Source organism: Falco peregrinus, chromosome 9 (assembly GCF_023634155.1).
Source record: "Falco peregrinus isolate bFalPer1 chromosome 9, bFalPer1.pri, whole genome shotgun sequence".
Classification (NCBI taxonomy): domain Eukaryota; kingdom Metazoa; phylum Chordata; class Aves; order Falconiformes; family Falconidae; genus Falco; species Falco peregrinus.
Genome location: NC_073729.1, coordinates 6,391,046 through 6,415,486, shown reverse-complemented (window position 1 = coordinate 6,415,486; position 24,441 = coordinate 6,391,046). Strand labels below are relative to the sequence as shown.

General features: G+C 37.8%; 1 protein-coding gene across 1 annotated transcript in view; it reads left to right on the top strand.

The window, feature by feature from the left end:
• The window catches only part of OTOG (otogelin), a 104,376-nt gene that overhangs the window by 373 nt on the left and 79,562 nt on the right, over window positions 1–24,441 (top strand). Inside the window, exons 3-15 of the mRNA XM_055814722.1 lie at window positions 30–84; window positions 3,946–4,036; window positions 11,671–11,763; window positions 11,990–12,144; window positions 12,541–12,659; window positions 13,033–13,238; window positions 14,785–14,915; window positions 15,663–15,769; window positions 16,626–16,735; window positions 17,568–17,693; window positions 18,845–18,953; window positions 19,738–19,784; window positions 20,666–20,811. Coding sequence (XP_055670697.1) covers window positions 30–84; window positions 3,946–4,036; window positions 11,671–11,763; window positions 11,990–12,144; window positions 12,541–12,659; window positions 13,033–13,238; window positions 14,785–14,915; window positions 15,663–15,769; window positions 16,626–16,735; window positions 17,568–17,693; window positions 18,845–18,953; window positions 19,738–19,784; window positions 20,666–20,811 — 1,495 coding nt within the window. The remainder of the gene's footprint in view (window positions 1–29; window positions 85–3,945; window positions 4,037–11,670; window positions 11,764–11,989; window positions 12,145–12,540; window positions 12,660–13,032; window positions 13,239–14,784; window positions 14,916–15,662; window positions 15,770–16,625; window positions 16,736–17,567; window positions 17,694–18,844; window positions 18,954–19,737; window positions 19,785–20,665; window positions 20,812–24,441) is intronic.

Genomic DNA, 24,441 nt, shown 5'->3' with positions numbered 1-24,441 from the left:
CCAACCCTGCCTTGTTCTTCTGCCCTCAGCCCAAGCAGCGCCGCGGGACAGCAGAGAGGAGACGGCCTCGCCGCGGCGACGCTGGTAGGGGACGCGGGCCGGGCGCTGTGATGCCGGGCGGGCCGGGGCGGCCGGGACGCGCGGCTTTTCCCTCAGCGGCCTCTTCCCGCCTCTTCCTCGCACCGCAGCGCGACCGGGGCTGAGGCGGCGGCGCGGTGCCGTCGCTCGCGGCCCAAGATGGTGCCTGGGTTTCCCGCGCTGCGACGCTGGTGGCGGGATCCTCTGAGGGGCGGCTGGCGGCGCCGGTCTGAGGGACGGGTGTTATGGTTGTCATCAGCATAACGTGTTTCTGTCACCTTACCTGAATAAATCTGTATATTACCGTGATACCGTCAGTATTTCTGATGGCTGTTCTACTCTTGATTCTTCAGCACTTACCCTTCGAACAGCGTTCAATGTGTGTTTTACCTTGGGCATGAGGAGTGTCAGACAGGTACAAAAGGAAACTTGGGGTTTAAAGTGTTTAAGCAGTGAGGGAAGGCTGTATGTAGAGATTCGGCTGTCCAGAAATAGTTACACGTTGTATGATGCACCCTTGCTCCCAGGTAAGCTGAGGTCTGGCCTGGCTCACCCAGCAGGAATAGCTTTGTGGCAGCCCATTCACTTGGTAAAAGTAAATGAGCTGGTAGTATCGGATCGCTACAACTCTGTCCTGGTTTTTGGATGCGGTTTATCTTGGCAACTCGACTATATTGCTCATGGCGTGTTGCTGAAATGTAATTAGGGTTTGTGGTTCTCGCTCCCTTGTTTGAGGGTGGGAAAAGGAAAGTTTGCTTTGTGGCCCTGGTTTGTGGCTCTGCAGAGGGGTTGCCTGCCTTTCTGCTTTTTTTTCTGCTCTTTCTGGGAAAAGCTCAGAGCAGAGAAAAATGTGCCACATAATTGCGAACAGGTTACAGCCACCCACCGATAAGAGCAAATTGCGGTTCCCCCCCAAGAATTTATGATACAGTAGTAGGCTTTGTTTCCTTTTGTGCTAGCCTACTGAGCAGAAATCTTCAGTTAGAAATATTCTTCGGAGAAAGGAAAAAAAAATATCAATTCGCTATTAGCTTTCAAATGGTAAGAACCTGAAAAGTAGTTGTTCTAGCCATTTGAACTGTCTAAAACTAACAACAATGCATTTTTACATCTTCTTGCTTTTAATAAGCTTCTTCAAGGGGAAGCCGTAAAGCAACACTAAGCGATGATGCTTAATCCCCCTGCAGAATTTTATGTCCATGAAGACTTAGCTAATGGCATATCTTCTGAGATTAGTTTTCAGTCAAATGTCTAAATAGGTATTTAGAACACAGAAGACACCTGCTATTTTAAAAATACTTTGCAGAATTGTGCACAGGACTGAGAAATTTGAACGATAAAGTTCTAGGGTATGAAAATTAAAGGCAATAACCAAGTCCTTAGATACAATTATGTAGACATAGCTGGTGGTGTTTATAAAATTTTGGAAATATTTTGCTCAGTTATTTGTATCACTGTAGATGTCATATGTTGTAGCTAATGCTGTTTATTAGCAGGTATTGTATTTGTCACTGAATTTTCCTTAAAGAAAACTGCTTTCTGTAATTGTGTCACTGAAATGAACATTTTGGAGGATATGGCTGCTGCTCTTCATGAGGTGAAGTGAAGAAATTATGTGAAATGGCTGTAACATACGTGTTACTGTATTAGGTGAACTAGCTAAATGTAAGTAGATACTGCTTTTAGGAGGAAAAACTTTTTTCCATTATAAGTCATTGGCTTCTGAGGATCAAAAAGTTCATATTAAACTGAGAAAAATGTTACGCTAGATATAGGCAGTTATAGAAAAAAGGTAGGGGGTTATAGAGAAAGTGAGCTGCATAGTTCTAACAAAGACATACTAATTAGGAGATATACTTCTACGTGTCATGAGCATGTCAATAAAACCACATCATGACAAAATATCAATGGGTTTTTGTAACTTGGCAAAGCAGGTCTGCTCCTCTTTTTTTTCTCAAGTAGATGATATAGGCTGAATAAGATTTTGTGATTTGATATATTGCTGGCTTTTTTTTTTTTGTTTTAAGGAAATGTATTTCAGTTTTGAAGAACTGGTAAAGGCGCCTTTATAGATCAGTGCTGATACTGCTTTCCCTTAAGCATGATAGTGCATTTTACAAGACTGGTTGTTCACATTAAAACCAGAAGTTAGTATTATTTCCTTAAAGCATATTTTCTACAAAAGCTTGTATGGAAATTGCTTTCTGAGTAACACAGAGATTGCCTTGGATATTGTTTCCTCTCAAAGAAAAAATGTGGGGAATATTAAACAAATTATACATGCCTAGCTGCTGTCCTATTTCTTTCCATCATTAAAATGCTCGCTTTCAGATGGCTTGTCTTTGTTCACAAGTTTACTTGAACCTAAGCATTCAAAGCTGCATCTTAAAGAGCAATTTCCAAAATCTGATCTACAGTGCCTCTTTGTGTAAATAATTGGGTTTATACCTAGTCCCACTTCTCTGTAAATGGGGTAGACAAAGTAATAAATTTATTAAATGGTAAAATCTTGCACTTTGAAGAAGATGGGAAGGAACTCACGTTCACAAAACATAACTGGACTATGCATCATACTTGGGTAAAAGTGTGAAATGTTGTCTGTTCAATTTTCCTAGATTCTGTTGAATGATTAGTGATCGTGACTGACTTTCAAGCTGTTAACAACCAACCTGTTGTTGTTTTTTCTTTTTCTTCTGTTGTTCTGTTGTTTTGTGACCCCCTCCTAAGTATTCATGTGAGTTCTTGTTATGCTACCCTGGTGAGACTTGGTATATTTCTGGTTCAGAAATTATACATGTGCAACTGTGTAAATAATTTTGGTTTGGAAGGAGAGGTGGAGGGATTGTGACTGGCACCACTGCTGGATGGAAGAATGAAGTGGAAGTTGTATTTATAGATGAATATGGCAAGAATGAGGGGAGGGAGTCAAAGTATCATCACATATCAATTTATAGAAATGATTATAAAATCAAATAGACCCAAAACACTGGCTTTCTAAAGGGCAATTTATTGGAGAAAAAGGAAGGTTCATTCACCACAATAATTAGAATTAATAAAAGAAAACTCTTATTATTTTTTATACGTATTTTAAATAAAAATATTTAATTAGACATATTAATTAATCATAAAATAAAACAAGAAGAAAACCCCAAGAAAACAAGTTATCTTGGTGCTGACTGTTGAAGGCACAAGTGCTTATGAGAAAGGAAATACAAGAAAATGAAAGCTTTGGTTTGTCATCCTGTATTTTTGGATGTTAGAACAACAGGACAAGTTAGGGAGAAAATGGTAGGAAACATTTTGAAAACTAGCCTGGGTGTTTATGATATGTTGGTTTTTTTAAACAATTAACCACCCAAACCATGTTGATTTTGCTGGATTTTTTGATCAAGTTGTTGGAAAATCATGTGAATTGAAGACATTACAAGACATTTAGTTAATTATTATGATGGTTTTTAGTGATTTATGCATGCATATACTTTAGAATTATTTTAAGTAACTGAGTGATAAGGATTTTCAAAATAGCACAATGTTTATACTGACAATTATGTTAGATGCACATGATGGTACAGAGTCTGTAACTGAGAATAAAAGCAGTATGGAGAAGGGCACAGAGGACAGTGTTTGGACATTTTAGGCATTTTTGGCTTAACTGGCTTAAAATCTGCCTGCTGTCTTCAGATATCACGTACTTTGATGTTCCTTCACTGGAGTCTTGAGTGACTGTACTTGGTGGTTTTTGGTAACTTTTTAGTAAGCCAATATGAAAGAGTGAGCTTTCTAAAAATGGTAAAGTCACTGATAAGACTATGAAGAGATTTTTAAAGTGTTGGTTATAGCTGCTGATTTCTTTGTTCTTTCTGAAAGGAACCTGGAATGGCATTTTATAATGCTTCATCTACTACGATACCCTTATCTCAGAACAGGAGACTTCACAGTATGAGATGTGGACTATCTAGTAAGTTACTTATGTTTCTGCATGAAATAACTTCAGTTGTCCTTTATATTCTGCATCATTTATTTATTTTTATGAAGGAAAAAAAAAGCTCATACAGGCCTTCAGGGTAAGGGGACTGTACCTTGACTGGTCTCAAAGGACTACAGGAATATGACAATTTATCATGGGATTTGACCTAGCTTTAAGTTTACACTGGGTTCTGGTTTGATCATTTGAAAGACTGTAACTGCAGTTCTTTGAACAAAGAGCTTTCAGCAGGGAAATGGCTCTTGCAGTGATATACCTAAAGATGTGGATTGCTGCCTAGATGCCACTGGATTATATGTCCTGTATCTGTTCTCTGCTTGAAGGTTTTTTGTTTGTTACTTTTTTGCTGAGGTAATCTGTGGATGCATTTTGTGTGTGTAATCTATAGGTTAGCCAGGTGAGGTACTCTTGGCCACCAGCTTGCAGAGGTGGGCATTTGCTTGAGGAATTTGCATCTTGGCTTTTTTGCATAATACTGTTTTCAGCAGCAAAGTAGACAGGCTTAAATCTCTTTGCTCAGGGGTAAAGGATCCTCTGGGTTAGCTCGTCTGTACAGCCTGTGTCATGCTTTTCTTGTACAAAGGAGAAACAAGAGGCAAAGTAATTCAGAGTAATTTTAGTTAGTGAAGTGAAACCTAGTTTCTCTTCAGTCAGCCTGATTGGTTGCATTGGATGTGGGACCTACCTAATAGTGAATAGTCTGGATTTGCATTCCCTGGCTTTATACCACAAAATGCAAGGCTGATGTGTAGACTCCTATCAATTGTGATTAGGGTTGTATCATCTCCAAAAGCTTTTAATTTCTTTATTTAATACATACCGTTTTGAGAAATGTGTAGCTGAATGTGGAGGAATAATGGAAGGGATTAGAGAAATGTAATATTACTCAAACAAAAACTAACCTATGAACCTCTCCAGTGTATGAAAAATATCATTTACATATTGTGTATGATAAAATTGCTCTACAAATGTAGCTGTCTATACCAGTAAAACCCTCTGCTTTTGAGGGTTGTGCCAGCTTATTGACCAAGAAGTATTTATTTTCCTAGCTCTGATTTTTTTTTTTTTAACCAAATAAAGCAGATATAGAGACGATATATAGATCATGCTGAGAAATTTGTGGCCATAATAATTGTTTGGTTTCCTAGGTTTATTTTTTGACAAGTGGAAATTCCTTTAATGGGACTAGTGGATTTCATGTTCTGCCCCAGAGCAAGCAGCTAGAGAAGGCTTCTAAGATGCATTGTGCTTCTGCTAAAGTGTGTAATAATAAACTTGCATATAAACCCTTTACAAGACTTCTGTTTAAGATCTCTTGCAAAAGGTTTATGTGCAAATTTATTAATTCTTAAATAGCCTTAATATTTAAGAAAAGAAAGGACAAATACCAGAGGGAGAATTAAATGGGTAGCAAGCATCTAATGCTACTCATCACAAGTCTAAGCTTTTAAAGGAGGATGTATTTATGATGACAAGAATTAGGTTTCATTACCCTCTGCAGATTGACAGGACAAACTTTCTGTTTCCTTTCTAACTTGTATTTCTATGGGACAAAGATATTTCATAAGGATTTTCCATTTCTGATGTACTTGGCTTTGGTAAGACAATGTTGTTGGACACATGCTTTAAAAATTATTAATGATTGCCCACAGTTGAAGGCAAATAAAATCAGGATTATTAAACTCTTGAAACAGTGAAATACCTAGACTTGGAAGTTTCCCTTTTAAATCCTAGTGAACTCTGTGTGGGAAATGGAATCCATCATTAAAAACAAAACAAAAGAACAACCTGATCTGCATTGTGCAAGAGTTTCAGTAACATGCTCTAAATGCTTAGAAGAATTGTTTAATTTTGGTCCTTCCTGTTTGAAGAGAGACAGAAGCTGTTGTAGCTCTGACCTTGGAATATGATTTGCACCAATCTGGGGATATTTGAAATAGTAAAGATGCTTCATTTGTGGGTTGTTGTTGTTGTTAATAAACCCAGCATGGTAGGTTGTCAGCTGCTTTCTCTAGTTCAGTAATGTCTCTATGAAAATTATTCTATGTCATACTTATAAAACGATGTTTATGACAGATCTATATTTCATCCTATTGTGGTCAATTCTTGTTGAAGTAATATTTTTTTTCTTCCTGTAGCTCTGTCCATATAGATAAAAATTCCACATAAAACATGTTAGTTTATACGGTGGGTGTGTTATTTATTGTGCAATAGATCTCTTTACCTTTGCATTGTATTAGTCAACTGAAAGCGGTTTAGAAAGTGATGGTTGTGTCTTATATGTCAATGGAACAAAAAAGTTCAATAGTACAAGAGATAAAATCTTCTGCTAGTTTTTTGTACCCAGGAAATATGGGATTTGTGTTTGAAATGTTTATCAGAATAATTGACAGCAGTTAACATGTAGTTTACATAGCTGTTAAACTTGCAACTTACTTCCATGCAAACCTGTTTTTCATGCAAAGTTAAAAGAAACAAACCAACCAAAACCACCAACCCCCACCCCCCCCCACCCCCAAGCAAAAACTCCAGAACTAAAGCATTTTAAGAACCTGGGACAGGCAAAACAAATTATTTCTGGAAGTAAGTTTCAAACTACTGCCGAAAATTCCTAACAGGTTAAACACTTCAAATTTTCTTGTGTTGAAATGCTGTACAGTCATGAGTAACGTTTCAAGTCCCTGCTACTATAGGAGATGCTTGTCCTTTGAAGTATGTGTGCTCAAAGACTGATTTCAAGAGACGCACCAGAGCAAAAAATCTGCAGCTAACTGGAAGACTCTTAGAATTGAAGGATTAAAATTACATCCTACTCATTCACCTCAATCTCAAGAAAGGAAAATTTTATTCTTACATGAGGTCTTTGTCCTCATTTCAAGGCTGTATTGCATCCTGCTGCAGCCTGTGTGCCACAGAGAACTTGTGCATTTACAGCTGGATGCTTTCAAAGACTATGAAGTTGGAGGATAAAAGATAATGCAAGAAATACTTGTTGTATTGGCTCTCCCATAATCAAAACAACACCTGAAAGCTTTCTAGAGAGAGTGTGCAATGAAACTTATACACAGTTACAAAATATAAAGTATCAAGAATGTTGACAGCAAAGTTTAAATACTCAGTTTTAAGCATACCTTCTACTATTTCATGCATGGCTGTAGATCCAGTTCATGTTTCTTGCAAATTTGTGTCCTCAACTGCTTTGTTTTTTCACTTCTCCATTTCAGAATAAAATTTGTTGATTGTAGTTTGATAACCTTGAGACAGACCTCTCTTCTACACTTGCATAGAACTTTTAAAATGTGCCATCTTTTAAAGAATCCTGAAAACTATGAAGTCTTTTGTCTATTTCTGTAAATGACTCTGTGGAGCTCTAAAGCTGTTTGGGCCAACATTGGTAAATAGGCAGAATCGTACAAAATGAGCGAACAGACTGGACCTTGTAACCTACCTAGCTTAAGTAAAACTTTATCACTTTTAGGCCTCTAAATTAATATTTCATACTTCAGCTTCTCTGTCCAAGTGAATCTAATAATGAATAACTTGAAAGGAAACCTGTCTTTGGTGATTTGCATTAAACAGATTTTTCATGCCGTGTTTTAAGTAACAGTAATAAAATGCAGCATTTCAACACTAGGAAGTGCTTAATATTTTACAGAAAAACACTAACAGAAGGTCTGCATCAGTCACATAATCCTCAAGAATCAGTAGTGTATCGATAATGGTGTATTACAGTGAGGCCAAAATTCAGTTGGAGCATCTGGATTTACATGTTGCCTTAAACAAAGTATTTCAAAGTTGATGTGCATGGTAATTTGACTAGTTAGACATGTTCTTGAATGTGTTGGATTGCTTTCACTTCTGAAAAAACTTTAAAAGATGTCTCTTCGATTTAGTACCTTAACCTTTGTATGGGATACAGACCCAGGCTTTCTTTGCAGTTACCTCTTTGTGCTTGAAGAGGACAGCTGTTCTTCCGTGACTGTATCTCACTTCATGCTGAAGGACTTCACATTATAATTACTTTCAGCTATACTTATTTCATTCCTAATCAACTTGTTAGAACACCAGAAGAACAAATCATAGGTGAGCAAACCTGGACACACAGTTCATTTGCAACTGAAATAAGTTCCAGATCTTAAATAGTCATCAAAGAAGTAGGAATGTAAGAAAGCATTATAAAATAAGTGGGCACTGTATCATAGATACAAACCACCAAATATATTGCATCTATGTAAATGCTTATTTTGCTGAAGATGCAAGATGCCTTTGAACAATTATCATATGAAATTGGCAGAACTTGTGCTTGGAACCCAGCTGAAGAACATTTGAAAGGCTGACCAGACTTGGGTGGGCCTTGTATGTATTTCAAAAGGGATTTTGGAACAACTTCTTATCAGGTCTACATGATGCTACTAAAGCATCCCTTTTTGGAGGTCAACAGCAGTAGTCCTTTCTGTGAAGCTTGAACATTGATCTCCAGAAACACTTGCAATGAAATGCAGACAGGCTAGATCACTCTCACTTTCAAGGGCTGTGATAAGTAATGGGCATGAGGTTCTGCTACTGCTTATAGGGTGCCAGCTCTGGCCTGAAGGCTCTCACTGCCTGACACTGAAGAATTAAGAGGAAAGATGAACTAAAATGGAAGTCCATGTGCCCAAGGGACTAAAGTAACCCTGCCCACATATTGAGTGGGGTTGCAGCTGTTTCAGTAATTACCAGATGGTTAGTGTTTACGTAGTGAAAGCAGCAGAGAAGAATTCAGACCCGTGTTGTAAGATGATCCCAAGTCTTCACCCTGTTCAATAAAAAAGGAATTTGAGACAAGTTGCTTCATGACAACAGTGGTGGCATTTTCAGAGTGACCTGCAGGTTTTAATGGCATCGCTGGGTAGAAATCCCATTTTTACTTATATGAGTCAAATCATGTTACTTAGGCCTACCACTTTCTGCTAGAAAAGTCTCATCAGTTTTCAATTACAGATTCCAACCCAATGCACTCAATTGGCATAATGTCAAAGGAAAGAGAGGAGCTAAGGATGTTTTAATAGAGGTCACCTTCAGATAAACAAAGGACATAATATTCTTCCATAACCTTCCCTAATTTTAACCTTCACTTACTCCTGATGTTTATTTTCTTTCTTGTAGGTGTTACAATGATTCTCATGTCTCTAGGAGGGACCTAAACTTGTGATGTGATCACACAGGTTAGCTTATCTAGGGAGTTTATATTCCTTTAATGACAAATCAGTGAGCCCTTTGTTACAGGATGTTTATCCTGGATGCCTGAGGAAATATTTCTGTGTTAATTGAGTAGAATTGGATGGTTAAAGGAGGCCACGTTATTTACAGTTGTAAGAGCACTAGGTGTAATCTGAATCAACACTGTATTCTTCTCATTACTTGGTTAAGGATAACTAATGTTGGCACACAGAGCTTTTCCATATGGTGTAAGGGAAGATACTCTACAGTCATGTAAAAAAGGATATAAGCAAATACAAAAGTGATGTTTATCATGTTTTCTCAGAATCATACATGCACAGACAAAAGATAACTCCATAAAGAAAAAAAATGCTTATTATTGAGTCATTTGACTTCCAATTCACATTTCACTAGCACCCTTTGTCTCTAAAAGGTAGCCAGGGAGATCCTTCCCGGTGACGGTAAGGGTCCCCATATCAGCTGCCTGTGTTCACAATTCAAATGAATGTGGCTTGAAGCAGGTTACCTGAGCTATGCTTAAAGGGGAATCATTCAACCTGAAACATCAAAAGGGGGCTAACTTCCTCTGCAGCTGAGAGGAACATGACTTGCAGTCTAATTGCACATTATTGTAACTGGACAAGCAATAGGGCATAATCTGAGAGAAGCAAAGAACAGAGACCTGAGCTCTGATTACACAGGTCTCGCAACACTCAAGATGAAAAGGGATCAATGTCTGCCTCGCTTGACAAGAGTAATAAGACTTTTGCATTAGTGACAGGATTGGTCACTGTGAGTATGTAAATGAGATGGCTTAGCCTGAGTAAGTAGGGACCTTTTTAAGTTTTGCTTGCATTAGTTTTTAAATTGAGTTTATGCTGGCCAGGTAGAGAAAGGAGTTAGATATTTGGGCTAGCTAGGCAAAGGAGTGCTCTCTTTTACTTTGTTTGCCTCCAGCATGGCTTTTTTGGGGGGTATTTGGTGGGGTGTATTGAAAACAAAGGCATCAAAATTAATTGTTTGGATATTTCAAAAGTTTTCATATAAGAAATTAATATTTATAATGGGTTTGTGAATGGAGATGGCCATATAAACACCAATAAACTGCACTGACAAATTTTGGCAGAACTCAGTAAGCAAGGGTTGTGTAAACTTGTAACTGAAGGTAGTATTTTGTAAAGTCATGTGGCCTGAAGTAGATGAACACATAAGCTCCTTTTTTCTTTTTTCTTTTTTCTTTTTTCCAGATTATGTTACATTGTACATTTCTTGAAGTCTTTCTCATTTTAACATTATAGCTAGCTGTGAGCAGAGAGCATATTTCTTTGAAGTTTTTAGGGTCTCAAAAAGCAGAAGGAACTTTAAAAATGACCTTTTTCCTCATTAAACATCTACCTTGACCACACTTTAGTAAAGCAGTTGGTGATGGTGTTTGCAGTAGCCTCACAAAAGGCAGAAGTCTTAACAGCATTTAAGCCATGAATTCTGACAAGAGTTTGCATGTGAATTAAACGTTGGTTGCACAGTTAACTTGGTGTGTACATCTGAAAGCAATTTGTGTGGTAGATACACTTGTGAATCAGATGAAGTTTTTTAAGAGGCTTTTGGAAGTCTTGTTCAAACTGAAGTAGGAGCTTCAAAGCAAGCTGGAGAGTGTATAATCTTGTTGAAAATGCTCTTTCTGATTTTTGCAAGAGGTTTAGTTGCTTTTGGCTGGGATATGTTCACAGGATACTCTCCACGTGCAGCTTGCTTTTGGATTGTTTTCGTGTATTTAAAGCTGTTAGTAAGAGGGAGTCAGGGAACTTGCTTTCTGTACAGTAGGCTCATTATACTTGGGCATTAAATTTTTCTTTGCTTAAATGTTTGTCTCTAATAAAATTACAAGAGTAAGCAGTGGTCTCTGTGTTTGTGGAAAGTGTGACTGGTATACTTAAAAGTTGTAAAATGGAAGGAGGGCAGGCAGCTGAAAGATTTACAGCTGCTATCTCAATATTTGTATTTCTCGGGTAGTATGCTCTCGTCCTGGTAGGGTATACCCATAAAACATTATTTCTAGCAGTCTTTTATATAAGGATACATGCACCATGCTTTTCTGTTTGTGTAATACTTGTTTACTTCCTCTATTCATTGCTTAGGGGACTAAACACATGTCAGACTAACAGGTTTCACAACCATTTTGATGTGGCTACTCTAAATGTGCACAGATTTATTTCATCTGGTTGTCTGTCTTGATGTGAATCCTTAGGCATATGTTTCCTGTTCGCAGAGCTTTGTGGGATTCTCCTGGACTCTTAATGTTGGCATCTCCTGTCATTCATGGAGTTACATTTGGTGACAGAATTGCGTCTTAAGAATGAAAATTGTTGTAATTATTTTTAACATGTCTTGTTTTATCTACTCAGATTCACTTACATGTTTTAATGGAGGTGAGTGTGTCTACAGAGAGCTGTGCAACTGCAGTCGATTTAATGCAACTGGACCAAGATGCCAGACAGGTGTGTAAAGAGAGAAAACTAACTGGGTTTCTGGCATTGTACTTGGGTTCTCACAGCTAGAAGAATGACTGCCCTATGCCTAAAGTTTCCTTTGTGCCCTACTATTTTTCCCTTCCTTTCTTTTCTGTGGTGATATTTCTCAGCATACCACATACACTACTACATCTCAACAACATGTTGACTCAAAAAATCAGCAGTATGTCTGAAGTGACTCTCCTTTTATTAGTGTATAACACAGGTGCTGAAAGAGATCATATATGCAGAACGTGGGGTCAATATAACTTTGAAACTTTCGATGGACTGTATTATTATTTTTCTGGGAAATCTACATATGCACTTGTGAGACACACTGAATTAGATGAACAGAGTTTTTCCATACAGGTAGGGGACTGTACTTCTACATTCCTTTTAACTGTTGGTGAACATGCTAATGATGCATTAATTTTAAGAGGTTAAAAATAACTTGAGATAATAGTATGGGCTTCTAGCATGTAATCTAGATATAATTTCAATGTGATGTGGGCTACCAGTTACTATAGCACAAAATATAAATAGTTGGAAGAAGTGATGTGTGTACTTTCAAAGCCTGCTGCTGCTGTGAAAAGAGCACTCCCAGAACAGTGCTATTTGTACTCATTTTTTGGGGAAGGGAAGAGTGGGATAAAACTACTTGTTCACATGCTGAGGGCGGGATTGGGAGTATTAGTTGTGTAACGTGTGGATTACAAAGAATTTGATGAAACTCTTGACTTTGACACTAGTGATTTTATTTGGCAGGTGAATAATGATCCTGAATGCTACTCTTCTCCTTATTCCTGCAAACGGTCCATTAGTTTATTCTTTTCTGGAGATGAACAGATAAAGATGAGCAGTGAAATCACCTATAAAGGATCTGGGTAATTGCACTTATGTTTCTAATGCTGTGGTTACACTGGAATTAATCTGAGTACTGCTTTGGTAAAATAGATGTAAACTGGATCACTTAGGTTTTGGTACTGTAAAAAAAAGTATCCAGACCACGGCTGTAATAATTACTCTCCATCTACAGAGTAGTGTCTGAGGAAGGTGATATCTAAAGGAGTGGTATATAGTATTAAGTAAAAACATTGATACACATCCTTTGATTTTTTTTTTCCTGTTATTTGCAACTTCCTCTTATTTTAGTGGAGTTACTCAGTATTTATATTGGCGATTTTCACATGTATGAGGAAGTCATGAAATAGTGGCATTTTCTCATGTGAAGTTGTTTTTGGTTCTGTGTCATTTCAGAGTACAATTACCTTACATTATTGGAAACTTACACATCCAAAAACTAGCTGGATACTTCCTAGTCAGGCACCAGTATGCCTTTAGTCTGGTTTGGGATGGGATGTCTGCAGTGTACATCAAAATGGCACCAGACTATCTGGGCAAAACACATGGACTGTGTGGAAATAATAATGCTATCCTGCAGGATGATCTCGAAACTAGTTATGGTGAGTATTTAAAATATACTTCCTGTCATGCAATACAGATTTTTTCAGGTGAAATAAACATTACTTTGCGTAGTTTTTAGTTGTAATGCTAACTGCATTTAAGGAGGGCAACTTCTGAAATGGAAAATATGATATGGAAGTTCTTCTGGTAGATGATACTGTTAATGAAGAGGGCCAATTTCTATACAGGTGGGGCTCTGGGAGATTTTTAAAAAGCTGTCTTACTCAATTATCTACAATGATGTTTATATTTCAGTTTCCTCTGGACCTGAAAGCTAAAATCTACTTTTACTTGTTAACTGCCCTTTTGGCAATTTTCCAGCCTGTGGAAGCCTGAGATACTGCTATTGGAAATAAATCATTAATTTTAATTAGTAAATCAAATGAATGAAGACTGCCAAATCTTGTTTGATCTGGCATTCCATTTGTGCTAACATTTTCAGTAGTTACCAGCCATCCTTCAATACCAACTCCCAAGAGTCTTGGCTTTCAATAAATACTGAACAAAGACATCTATAAAATGAAAAGAACCAGGGGGAAAAAAATCAGGCCCCTTGAAAGATATTTGGTTAGGCAATAAAAAAACTCTGGAAATCATTGCTTTGTACTGTTTAACTCTTTGCTCCTTCTTAAAATTAGGATATTTCTATAGAGTATTACTTCAAAGCTCAGAGTTTGTGGTAGGTTTCCTTTGTTGTTTGCGTGTGCCACTCTGTTTCAGAAAGCAATGGCTCTGCACTATTATCAGTCCTTCCCCCCATTGAATAGTTTGCTCGCTAAATCAGAGTGTTTAAATTAGTACCAGGAACAACAGCCCATTGTCCTTGTTGCCTTCAGAGACTTGCCTCCATCCAGCCACCTCTCTCTGGGTATCTCAGTTGCATAAAGCTGGGATTGTAGCACAAGTTGATACACTGCATACTGGCTTTATCCAGTTAGCTTGGGAAGCAGTACTAATAAAGATATGGCAAGATATGCATTCGTGGGTAACCCAAGTAATAATCCATGTCACCACTTGTCTATGACAGATAATGCCATCACTAGCTAGTTTAATACTAGTGTGGATGTTTCTGCTTATGTGAAAAGTCACACTTTAACTTGGTTAATGTAGACAATCATTTTGTACCATTGCAGCGACCCAGGAATGCCTCATCTTTCTTGTGTTTTAGACTTTCTGCTGGGAGTTTCATATGAAGTAGCAGCACAGACCTACGTATACACAGTTTATTACAGCTTTTCTTTACTTTCTTCCATTCAAGAACTGTGGCAGGAGCAGTCCTGTTCCCTTAAAGCCCTTCCTTGCCGAATCACCTGAGTGAGCTTTTTTCTGCCATTCTAAAGTCTTCCTACTTTAGTCCTTTTTAAAAGTATTTTTCTTTCTTGAAAGGACTAGGTTGTCTTTAGACATCTAGTTGTAGGAAGGGTTTGGTGCTCTCTGCTTGATGTGGTGTTTTGATTATTGAGATGTTTCCCTGGGAAATCCTACAGAAATGCTGTTGTTCTTCCAAGTCACTGTGTGACTCTGTTGTGTCTCTCTCTTATTTAGGAAAACTGACAGACGATGTAACAGAATTTGTAGAGAGTTGGCAGGAGGATCCTCCACAAGGAACACCCAGTTGGGATAAAACTCTTCTCAATGAACCACCCTGTCTGAAACAAAGCCATGAATCTCTACAGGTTTGGATCAACACAAAAGGATTATTACAATAATTGGTGGTTCTAATTAGAGTGAGAATTTAACATAACACTTTGAAGAAGACTGGAAATATTCGCAGTTCCTCTTTGGAGACATGGAGTGAAATAATTGCTGCAGCAGAGCTTTCCCTGTCCTCTCCTTTCCCCCCCCACTTTCGTTCTGTATGTAATTCTTAATCTTTTGAAATATAATATTGCCTGCTTGGCAACCAATGGAAGTGCTTTAATCTGGGTCTAAATGAGTGAAGAGTCATGAAGTTCCTATCCCTTAGGAAGGATAGAAAGGAGTGGGCATGCAAAGATAGAATAAGGGCACAGTTAATTTGTCCATCACATTGAAGTAGTTTTTCCTTTTAAGTAATGTTTTCAAGATATGACCCTGAAGTGCTCTGAAACTGAAGATGATACCAGGCATGTTCTATTTCTTTTGCCTTTCACTGTGTAATTTAACAGAAATTAAGACTATTGCAGGTCACCTGGGTTTAGCTGCAACATGGTCTATGTTCTTCGGGAAGGGATGTATTTTACTAACATTGGTGTGAACGTGGATGCTGTGAATACTCTGGCATGGAGAGCAGTGTGTTGCTAGCCGCTGCCTCTAGCTGATGAGAGGAAAGTGATTCCTAGTCACAGTCTGAGATGTCGGTTCTGATTTTCCATAGTCTTCTGTTCTGCTTAGGTTTATTTCTGAAAACCTGTTCTTCACAACAGCTATCTCATTAATTTCAGAGGGCATACGCTTTGTGTAATATCCTGTTACATCCTCCGTTTGAACAATGTCATGAATATGTGAGTCCTCTTCCTTTTATGGCAAGCTGCACCAATGATCTTTGCATGTAAGTGACTGTTTTTGGGTAATTCCAAAGCTATTTTAAAAACATTGCCCTTCTATCATAAGAATGAATTGTAGATGTTAACAGAACGAATGTGTGTCTTTTTCTGCATATTAATTTTTATCTAACATTCTTTTATTATTTTAGTTTTCTCACTTGTTCTAGTTTTACTGCCAGAAATTTTTTGCAGAATTGTTCCTGTTTTCTTTGATATAAGGATGACCAAAATCAGGCCTAGATATTTCCATAATTTGTTAGTGTACCTTCACTTGAGTATGGCATCAATTATGATTTTGAATGTGCAACATCATTAATATTTCTAACTTTAATGAAAAGTAATAGTGAATAGGCCAGTTAGGCATCTACAAGCCATAGGTTAATCCAAGGAAAAGAGGAATTTGATGAGTATTTGAATTTATGCTATCATTTCACAACCTGCTACGCTCCTTATTTTAACTAGTTAAATTAACAGGCAGGACAGGCGAAGATAATTTCCATTTCTTATACCATGGTGCCTCACTGGCAGAAAACTTACACTTCCTTCTTGTGAGTTTCTAGAAGGATGTTATTCCTTTTATAAAAATCAAGACCTTGATTCAAGTCTGTTTATACTGCTGTGTCTCTGGCTTTCATGGATTTATTCAGGAAATTAGCATCATATCTCAAATACATTCATGACTTGTCTTCAGGTATGTCAGAATGTCTTACTTTTAACCTAGCCAAACAACACAGTACTTTAGAACTTTATTAAAGCAGGTTCAGACAACTTGGTTGTATGCAATGCAGGAGCAGTCATGAGGTTATGATTGCGTGTTTGAGTGTAGGTGGAAAATAATATATCTATTTTTATTTGTGTAAGGTCAGCAGTTGATAATGCAACTTGGTGTCGAGCATTAACTGAATATGCCAGAGCATGCGCCCAAGCAGGAAAGCCGCTTCATGGATGGCGAATGCACTTTCAGCAGTGTGGTATGCAGATGCTTTTGTACTTGGAAATACTGCTTAGTGGTTGTGTCTTGGAAAGGGTGCCCTTCATACTTTTACTTCTTTGTCTTTACTCCCATTTTGAACTCATATAGTTCTTAATGAAAGCTGAAAGCATAACTATGGACTCACCTCAAGGCTACATAAATGCAGTGGGATTTCTTTTTTATTTGTACTGAATGTATTTAAAGAACTAAGGTTCTTAGAATATGTTTTAAGAACCTTCTTATTAAAACATCAGAAATTCTTTAAGATGATTCACCATTTGTTTTTTCACAGAGCTACTCTTTCAAATATTGTCAAAGTCTTCATAGCTTTCTGATACATGAAATGTGTGTCATGAGCATTAAAAATAAATCTGAATTACACTTGCATAAGTCCACATCTTAGAAGTCACAGCAAGTAAGTTGGAAAGAGATCCATTTAATTTGTCCACCTGCCTGGAACACAGGACCCAAACTGCCTTGTCATTCGTGACACATTTCCCCTGTGTTTCCAAGAATTTTTATTAATTGATGTTCTACCACTTCTTATGCTGGTCTAAGTATCTAAATAGCTCTGCTGTGAGAAAGTTTCCCTGAGTCTCCCTTGGTGTAATTCAAGATTATTCCTTCTCAATGCACCTTTAATGGCCAGAATGTGAATATATGTATATTGTGTATGTGTTATAAAAACCATTGTTTCATTGATCTAGACAACTGATACTCAATTGGCTTACCAAGAAAGTAAATACCTGAAAGAAATGTGTACAATCTATATAAGCCCTGAGGCAGTAGTACAATAGCTTTTCATTTCTCTACCTGTTCCTATTTTTTAGTGATTACTTGTGCTGAACCCTTGACCTACAATGAATGCATCAACTGTTGCCCTGTTTCATGTCATCAACAACCACAGTGCATTGACAGTGATCTTCCCTGCATTGATGGATGCTACTGTCCAGATGGTAAATTTTGCTTCTCGAATACATATTATTTGATTCCATAACATTTTCTACTGTTCTTCCCGTTTACATACCTATATGGCCTGGCTAGATTAAGGCATTCACAGGAGCTCTTTGTAAGTGCAGTGCCAACAGAATGTGGATGAATGATCTTGTTTTCCTCGTAACCCAAAAAAGCCTTTTCTTCCCGCTAACAAGTAGGAATATGTTTCATCACAGATCCACATTCTAGCTGTAGAGCTCTACAATCTGAGTGAAAAAATGGGGTTTGCTTTGTTGTTGACAGGGCAGCCATCCTCCTGATTCTGGTGGCTGCTGCTCATTTTTAGTTTTTTTTTGTTTGGTTGATTGGTTAAGTGTTTTGGGGGTCAGAGGGGGTATTTTGGTGGTTCAGGTTTTGGGGTTTTTTGCTGTGTGGTTTGGGGTGGTTTTTTTTCCCTGGAAGAGTGCTTGCAAGGTCAGATGCTTAGGAGAGCTCAGAAGTGTGATATGACTAAAACTCATTCATGTGGCCAGAAACAGCTTTTGATACTGAGATTCTTATTCTGTTGTATGGTTCTGGCAAGTGAAGTATTTACCGATGTTACCTATGGCAAAACTTTACCCTTATTACCAAAATATACTTTAGTGTTTGGTTTTCCCCTTGTTGCTGGCTTCTCTTGGATGCGTAACTACTTAAAACAGGATAGCGGAAGTTATGCCATGGATCTTCAAGTTTTATTGGCTAGTCTTTTAGCCTCTGGCTTTCTAATAATGGAATAATTAAGAAAAAAAACCCAAAAAAACATTACAGTAAAATAAGGACCAAACAGTAACTTAAAACATAGAAAGGTGCTCAAAGCAGCATGTATTGGTGCTTGTGTGTTTGTTTTTGGTTTTGTATGGGTGGTTTCCTCCCCTGTCCCTCAATATTAAATTATTGTTATTCATACTATTGTTAGTGTGTCTCAAGTGGTTTAGGCACCTGGTCCATGTAATATAATTAATTTAATATAATTCAAATGCATACTTGTTCTGCAAAAATTACTACGAAATAGTCTGGAGTGTTATTGTCATACATGAGCATTTGTGGTATTCTTGGGTATAATTGTTACTGCTCCATCAGTGATTTGTACAGATATTTCAATTTTTCCATGTTGTTTTATTTCTTCTAGGCTTAATTTATGAAAATGAATTGTGCGTCAAGCCTATAGACTGTCCTTGTGACTACCATGGAAGTTTCTTTGAAATGGGTTCAGTGGTTTATGAGGAATGTAATAACTGGTTAGTAATTTTTCTTTTGATGCTGTGGACTTAATCCTTTCATGGTCATAAAAGAGAACTTCCTTGCATAAAGTTGTTAAGCCCTCACTGTTTCTATGTAGAAAAACTGTTGTTCCATACAAGTTATGCAAGGAAGGGAAAGATAAAAGAAACTATAGAGCTATTAATGTAAGAAGAGCAAATGACAGATATTGCAGAGAATACTGTAATGTTTAATAGCACTTTTTTTCACCCTGAACTCTGCTTCAGACTAAAAAGTATCTGGAATGCAAAATGTCATCAGGAGAATTACTTTGACTTTTTGCCCCTTGTTTATGTTGTCTCACCTGGATGCAACCTAATGTCACTGTGGCACTAAGCTGCTGTTTTGGGAATTTCTAAGTTAATTTTATACATTGGGAAGAAGTAATACCTTTTATTGGATCAACTTAATTGAAGAAAATGGATGAGCCTTTTTTTTAAAGTAGTAAGATTCAAATTGCTTGTGTTAATTATTCTTAATTTTAATAATCCTTACCTTTTATAATGGTTATCAAGTTGCGAAAAAGAAAGAAATGGGTGCATGGATGAGTTTCCAATTGGTCATAGTCTTGTGACAAGCTCTTGCCACACCATCCAGGCATTCTGGTCACTGTGATAGCCCTTTTGTGAGACTGGAGACACTTGGTGCTCATTTCATAGGGAAGGAATCCAGGAAGAATAACGAAGGGACAGTCATATATGCTTCACATACACACACACAAAAAGAAAAAATAATTATGAAACCTTTTGGGTTTTATTTCAGCACTTGCATTGGAGGAAAGTGGATTTGTACAAATCTTACGTGTCCGGGTATGTGGAAGTCTTGAATACTTAACTATTTAAAAGCTGGATTTTTACTTGGGGTAAAATATTCCTGTTATACTGAAATATCATATTAAGATCTATAATTTGCATTTCTTTCACTTTCTACATATTAACCCATCAATATACACAAATTAAATACTAAGATCATCTGACTAGCAGGCATCTGCTTTTCGATGCAGCGTAGTAATGCGTCCCCTCTATACATCACCATAATGTCTCTGGTAGATGGCACTACCTGGTCATTCTTATCATTCAACTAAAGCTTCCTCTGCAATCTGCACTTGAAACACTTATGGCTAGATTACTTTTCTTTTTTTCTCCACAGTACTGCTGCTTAGCGATATAGTATCCCAGTATTGTACAAATATCAGTTAGTAATTTTCACGTGCCTGTGGAATAATGGGTTTTACTCTCCTCACTTCAGATAAGCAGCTAAACAACAGAGATTAAGGTCAAAAGGATTTTGCACATTAAAGGTACCCATGACCTCATGGTTCTAATAGATGCCAGTAGATTCAAGCACTGGTCTCAGAGTTATCGGTTAACTGTGGGAGTGCTTAACATTTCTGCAAATAATCTCAGATCCACAAATTAAATACCCAGAATGTAAGGATCACACACATTGCCTCCTTCTGGGGTGACAAATTGTTTATGTATGGTGGCCTGGCAGCAGGTAGAAACTCCCTAACAAAAGCAAGGATAGGGTTCAGTTCCTAAGTGTGTTCCTAGTACCTGGTTATTATAGGAATACAATTGTATAAATTATAACATGTATGGAGTATATGAACTCTACAGCAGTAAGAACTGTTGAGAGTGCACTGTCTTTTCTACTCGACATACTTTAATATGTTATTTATGTTTGTCAGCTGAATGCTCAGTTTCAGGAGACATTCATTTCACGACCTTTGATGGGCGCAAATACACTTTCCAAGCTACCTGCCAATATATTCTAGCAAAAAGCCGAACATCTGGAGCATTTACTATATCCTTGCAAAATGCTCCTTGTGGACAGGTAAGGCTTAAAACCTTCTTGTAATATTTATATCCTGAAGGGTTTATTAATTGGAGGGGGGGAAGTAAAAAAAAAAAAAAAGCTACCTGCAATTGAGCATATTAAAATTAATCAGTAGGAACAATTTTCCTTAATGATGAAGTACTTGAAGAACAACAGTGCAGAGGAAGTCTGTTTGTACATTCTCAAGTTTGCTTGCAATAAATAAGAAAGATTATACTAGCGTTCTGATTCAGTGTTCACTGAGGTCATTCAGTAGCATGTGGTGGTTCATGCAGCAAACCCTGGATGATGGCTTACTTTTCTTGAGCTTTCTGACTATATCTTTCTGGATTTGCAGCCAGCACAAAATAAGCCTACTGCTTGAAGGAAGAATGACTTGTTTTGTGCCCTGAATATAGATTTCTCTTTCGGCTTGAAATTCACTTACACTGATATGAACAGCTTTGGATAGCTTTTGGGACAGCTCTTTCTGATTTAGGTGTATGTATACATCTGCATTACTGTTAAGATGTCATCCTGTACAATTACTTTCAGCCAAACATGCATATGTATATATGTAGCTGATACTACGGGTGCTCCTACTTTATATTTGAAAGCTTCTGGTACTGTACACAAAAGTCACAAAGTATTTAATATGCTTTACGTCCAAGACTCATTCACTTTCCTTTGTTGTGGTGTATGTGGATTTCTGAATATGTATTATTATAACAGTCTTGATAGGTCTTGTGATTTTGGGGAAGTTAAGACAAGTTAGAAAAGATCTTAAACATACATAGGTGGTATGAGAGGAGTAGTTGACTGACTTGAGCTGTTTTCTGGAGTTAGGCTTTTCTCACTGACTTTCATGAGTTCTACATGTACACTTAAGGGCAGAATTTGGCCCACATTTGTATTAGGGTCATAATGCTACCATGGATGTCTACTTACGAAGCTGCTGGACTTGCCATAGCAGCAAGATGTTAAACTTCGTATCTTTGTCAGATGTATGTTGTCTCCAATGGTCTTGTGTAAGGATTTTTATGTAGGAGCAACTGTACTGATATTTGAAGTGTATATTTAGAGTATTTCTAGATCATTAGGCCCAAATTTTAGTTCTTAAGAGGATGAGCTTCCATATTGTTGCAGTTATGTACTTCACGTAAAAGCAGTTGTGGCACCATTAAATTTTGCTTCAGTGACGGTAATTAATTACACTTCATTCTAGTTGTTTCTTTTTTGTTCTAAAGAAATGTATGGTTCTGTAAGTCCTTTTACACTGATGAGCACATTCATTCTTCTCTGCAGCTTCTATTGTTCATGCACTTGAGATTTCCATGGGAAGAGAAGTGGTCATATAAGCTGTCATGCCACTTTCTAAATGCTGTTTCAATAGTCTTGTCCTTGTGCACTAAAACAAACTACTCTGAATGGCAAAGAAGACCTTTAAGCAGAAGGCAGTCATATTAAAGTGGCCTTGACAAGTTTATTATAATAGAAATTATTTATTTGCAATCCAGGTAAGAGATAGGAAACTGAGTGCATGAAGTCCCCTTCTTCTCATCTCAGTAATAAAAACTGAGAGGTAAGAAAAATAGCTTAACTGGATAGAGACCAGTTAAGTATATGATCCACAAGTATATACCCCACTATGTCTTCTGTGGTTCCTAGGACAAATGTATCAGGACATCAGGTGAGGTATGTGACAGGGTGCTGAAGAAGTAGATTCCTGTGTGGTGAATAGGACTGCTTTATTACGCTATAACAGCCTCTAGCTCTTTGAGGGAGAAGAGTTACAGTGAGGGCTGTGAAATGAGATCTTGATGAGACACGTACGTCAAAAAAACTTCTAGACTTTAACCTCTGTTTGCATCATTCTTTGGGTTGGGAAGTATTTGCAGATCCTGCTAGTTTATTATTTTCTGTTTATAGGAAAGTAGAGACTGTTTCAAGATACACCTGATTATTGCTACAATTCCCCACTTCATGTGCATATTTGGCTTAGCTTCTTCTGATTTTAATGACCTCAGCTGGCTTTGTTATGTTCTAACCTTGGGATCCTGAAGAGTTAAATCAGTATCATCATCTAGAACAGGGGTCCACAAACTACGGCCCACAGGCAGGATACAGTCCCCCAGGGTCCTCAATCCAGCCCCCGGTATTTACAGCGTGCGCCCCCCCTGCCCCCCTCCCCCCCCCCCCCCCCCCCCGCCCCGCCGGGGGTTGGGGGGGAAACCAAGCAGCCGCAGATGACTGCCTGCCACTTCATCTGCACGCCGACCCCCTGTTTAAAAAGTTTGAGGACCCCTGATCTAGAAGAGCAGAAAAATAGAATAGCTGTGAAGCAAAACTTAAACATAGGCATTCAGCATAGGTGTAGCTCTGGGCGCTCAGCGTAACACTCAGAACTCCTCAGAGTCCAAGAAGCTTGAGAACGGTGGTTGTTTATTGAAACTGTGTTCTGTACTATGTGGTTGAAGGTAAGCAAAGGGGATGATCCCCAAAGAAACACTCTAGGCAACTTTTTTCTTCAAATGAAAGTTGAAGCATGGTTGACTTCTTGCAGAAGCTCACAGTGAGACCTGTTGAAAAGCCCCATTAATGGACAAGAGAGGTCTGGAGCAAATATCTGCTATGGTAACGTGCAGGATATCTATTGTGTGTTCCTTTTGTGTTACAGAATTTATCTCTGTGTAAAACAGACAGAAATATGCCTTTTGCTTTAGTTGTGGTGGTGATGCTTTCGTTGGGGAAAATGATTATCAAATTAAGGCAAGAGCCTTGCAGTAATTCTTAAATCATTTTCACCCTGATTTAAGGTCTTTGCCTAATGTGTGTCTGTGTTGGAGTGCTTTGTAGGTGAAAAACAGATTCTCTTGGCTTTTACTACATGTTGGGCTTCATACTTCACCTAGCCTTTAATAAAGCTAGTCTGATCAGTCCCTAATAGGTATAGGCTTTTACAGAGGTTTGAGTGAAGCATTCTGAACATCAGAGACTTACATGGTATGTTTCAGGGCTACGTGCTGCTAAATTAATTATTAATGTACAAGTCATAAGAGGGTAGTGGAAACAGTTTGTGTATTATAACACAAGAATGTGAGGCTTCAGTGCAACTATTCAAGTGCCTAACTATCAGCTAGCTGGTACCACTTGGCAAAAGAGCTGCTTTACAGCTCCCTAGGCACCATCCATTATCTTTTTCCCATTTATAAAAATTAATGAATTGAAATGGGAAGCTAAAAGATTTGTAGTGCAGAATCTCATATTTCTTGATGGTTTGAGATTTATGTGCTTTTTTTAAAAAAACCCAACTTATCAGTCCCATCTCTTTCAAGCAGATTAAAAAATGTAGAAAGAAAATACCTGGGGAGATTTTTAGCTCTCTGAGTCACAAAGAATCCAGTCATCTAGAGCCTTACAGCTGGTGACATAAACAGTCATCAGGTCACAAGTTATTTCAAAACGATGTGAAATTTTGTTTAAGCATTTTTTGGAAGGAGAATCAGTCAAGTGATCAGCACAGCTTAACCTTATCTGAGTTTCAAGTGACAGCCTCACTGGCTTTTTGATGAGAAAGTCTTCTGAATATAGAAATTTTTTTTAAGTGTCTAGTGAGAGAAATGGCCATTCCTGTGAAAACAATTGCTG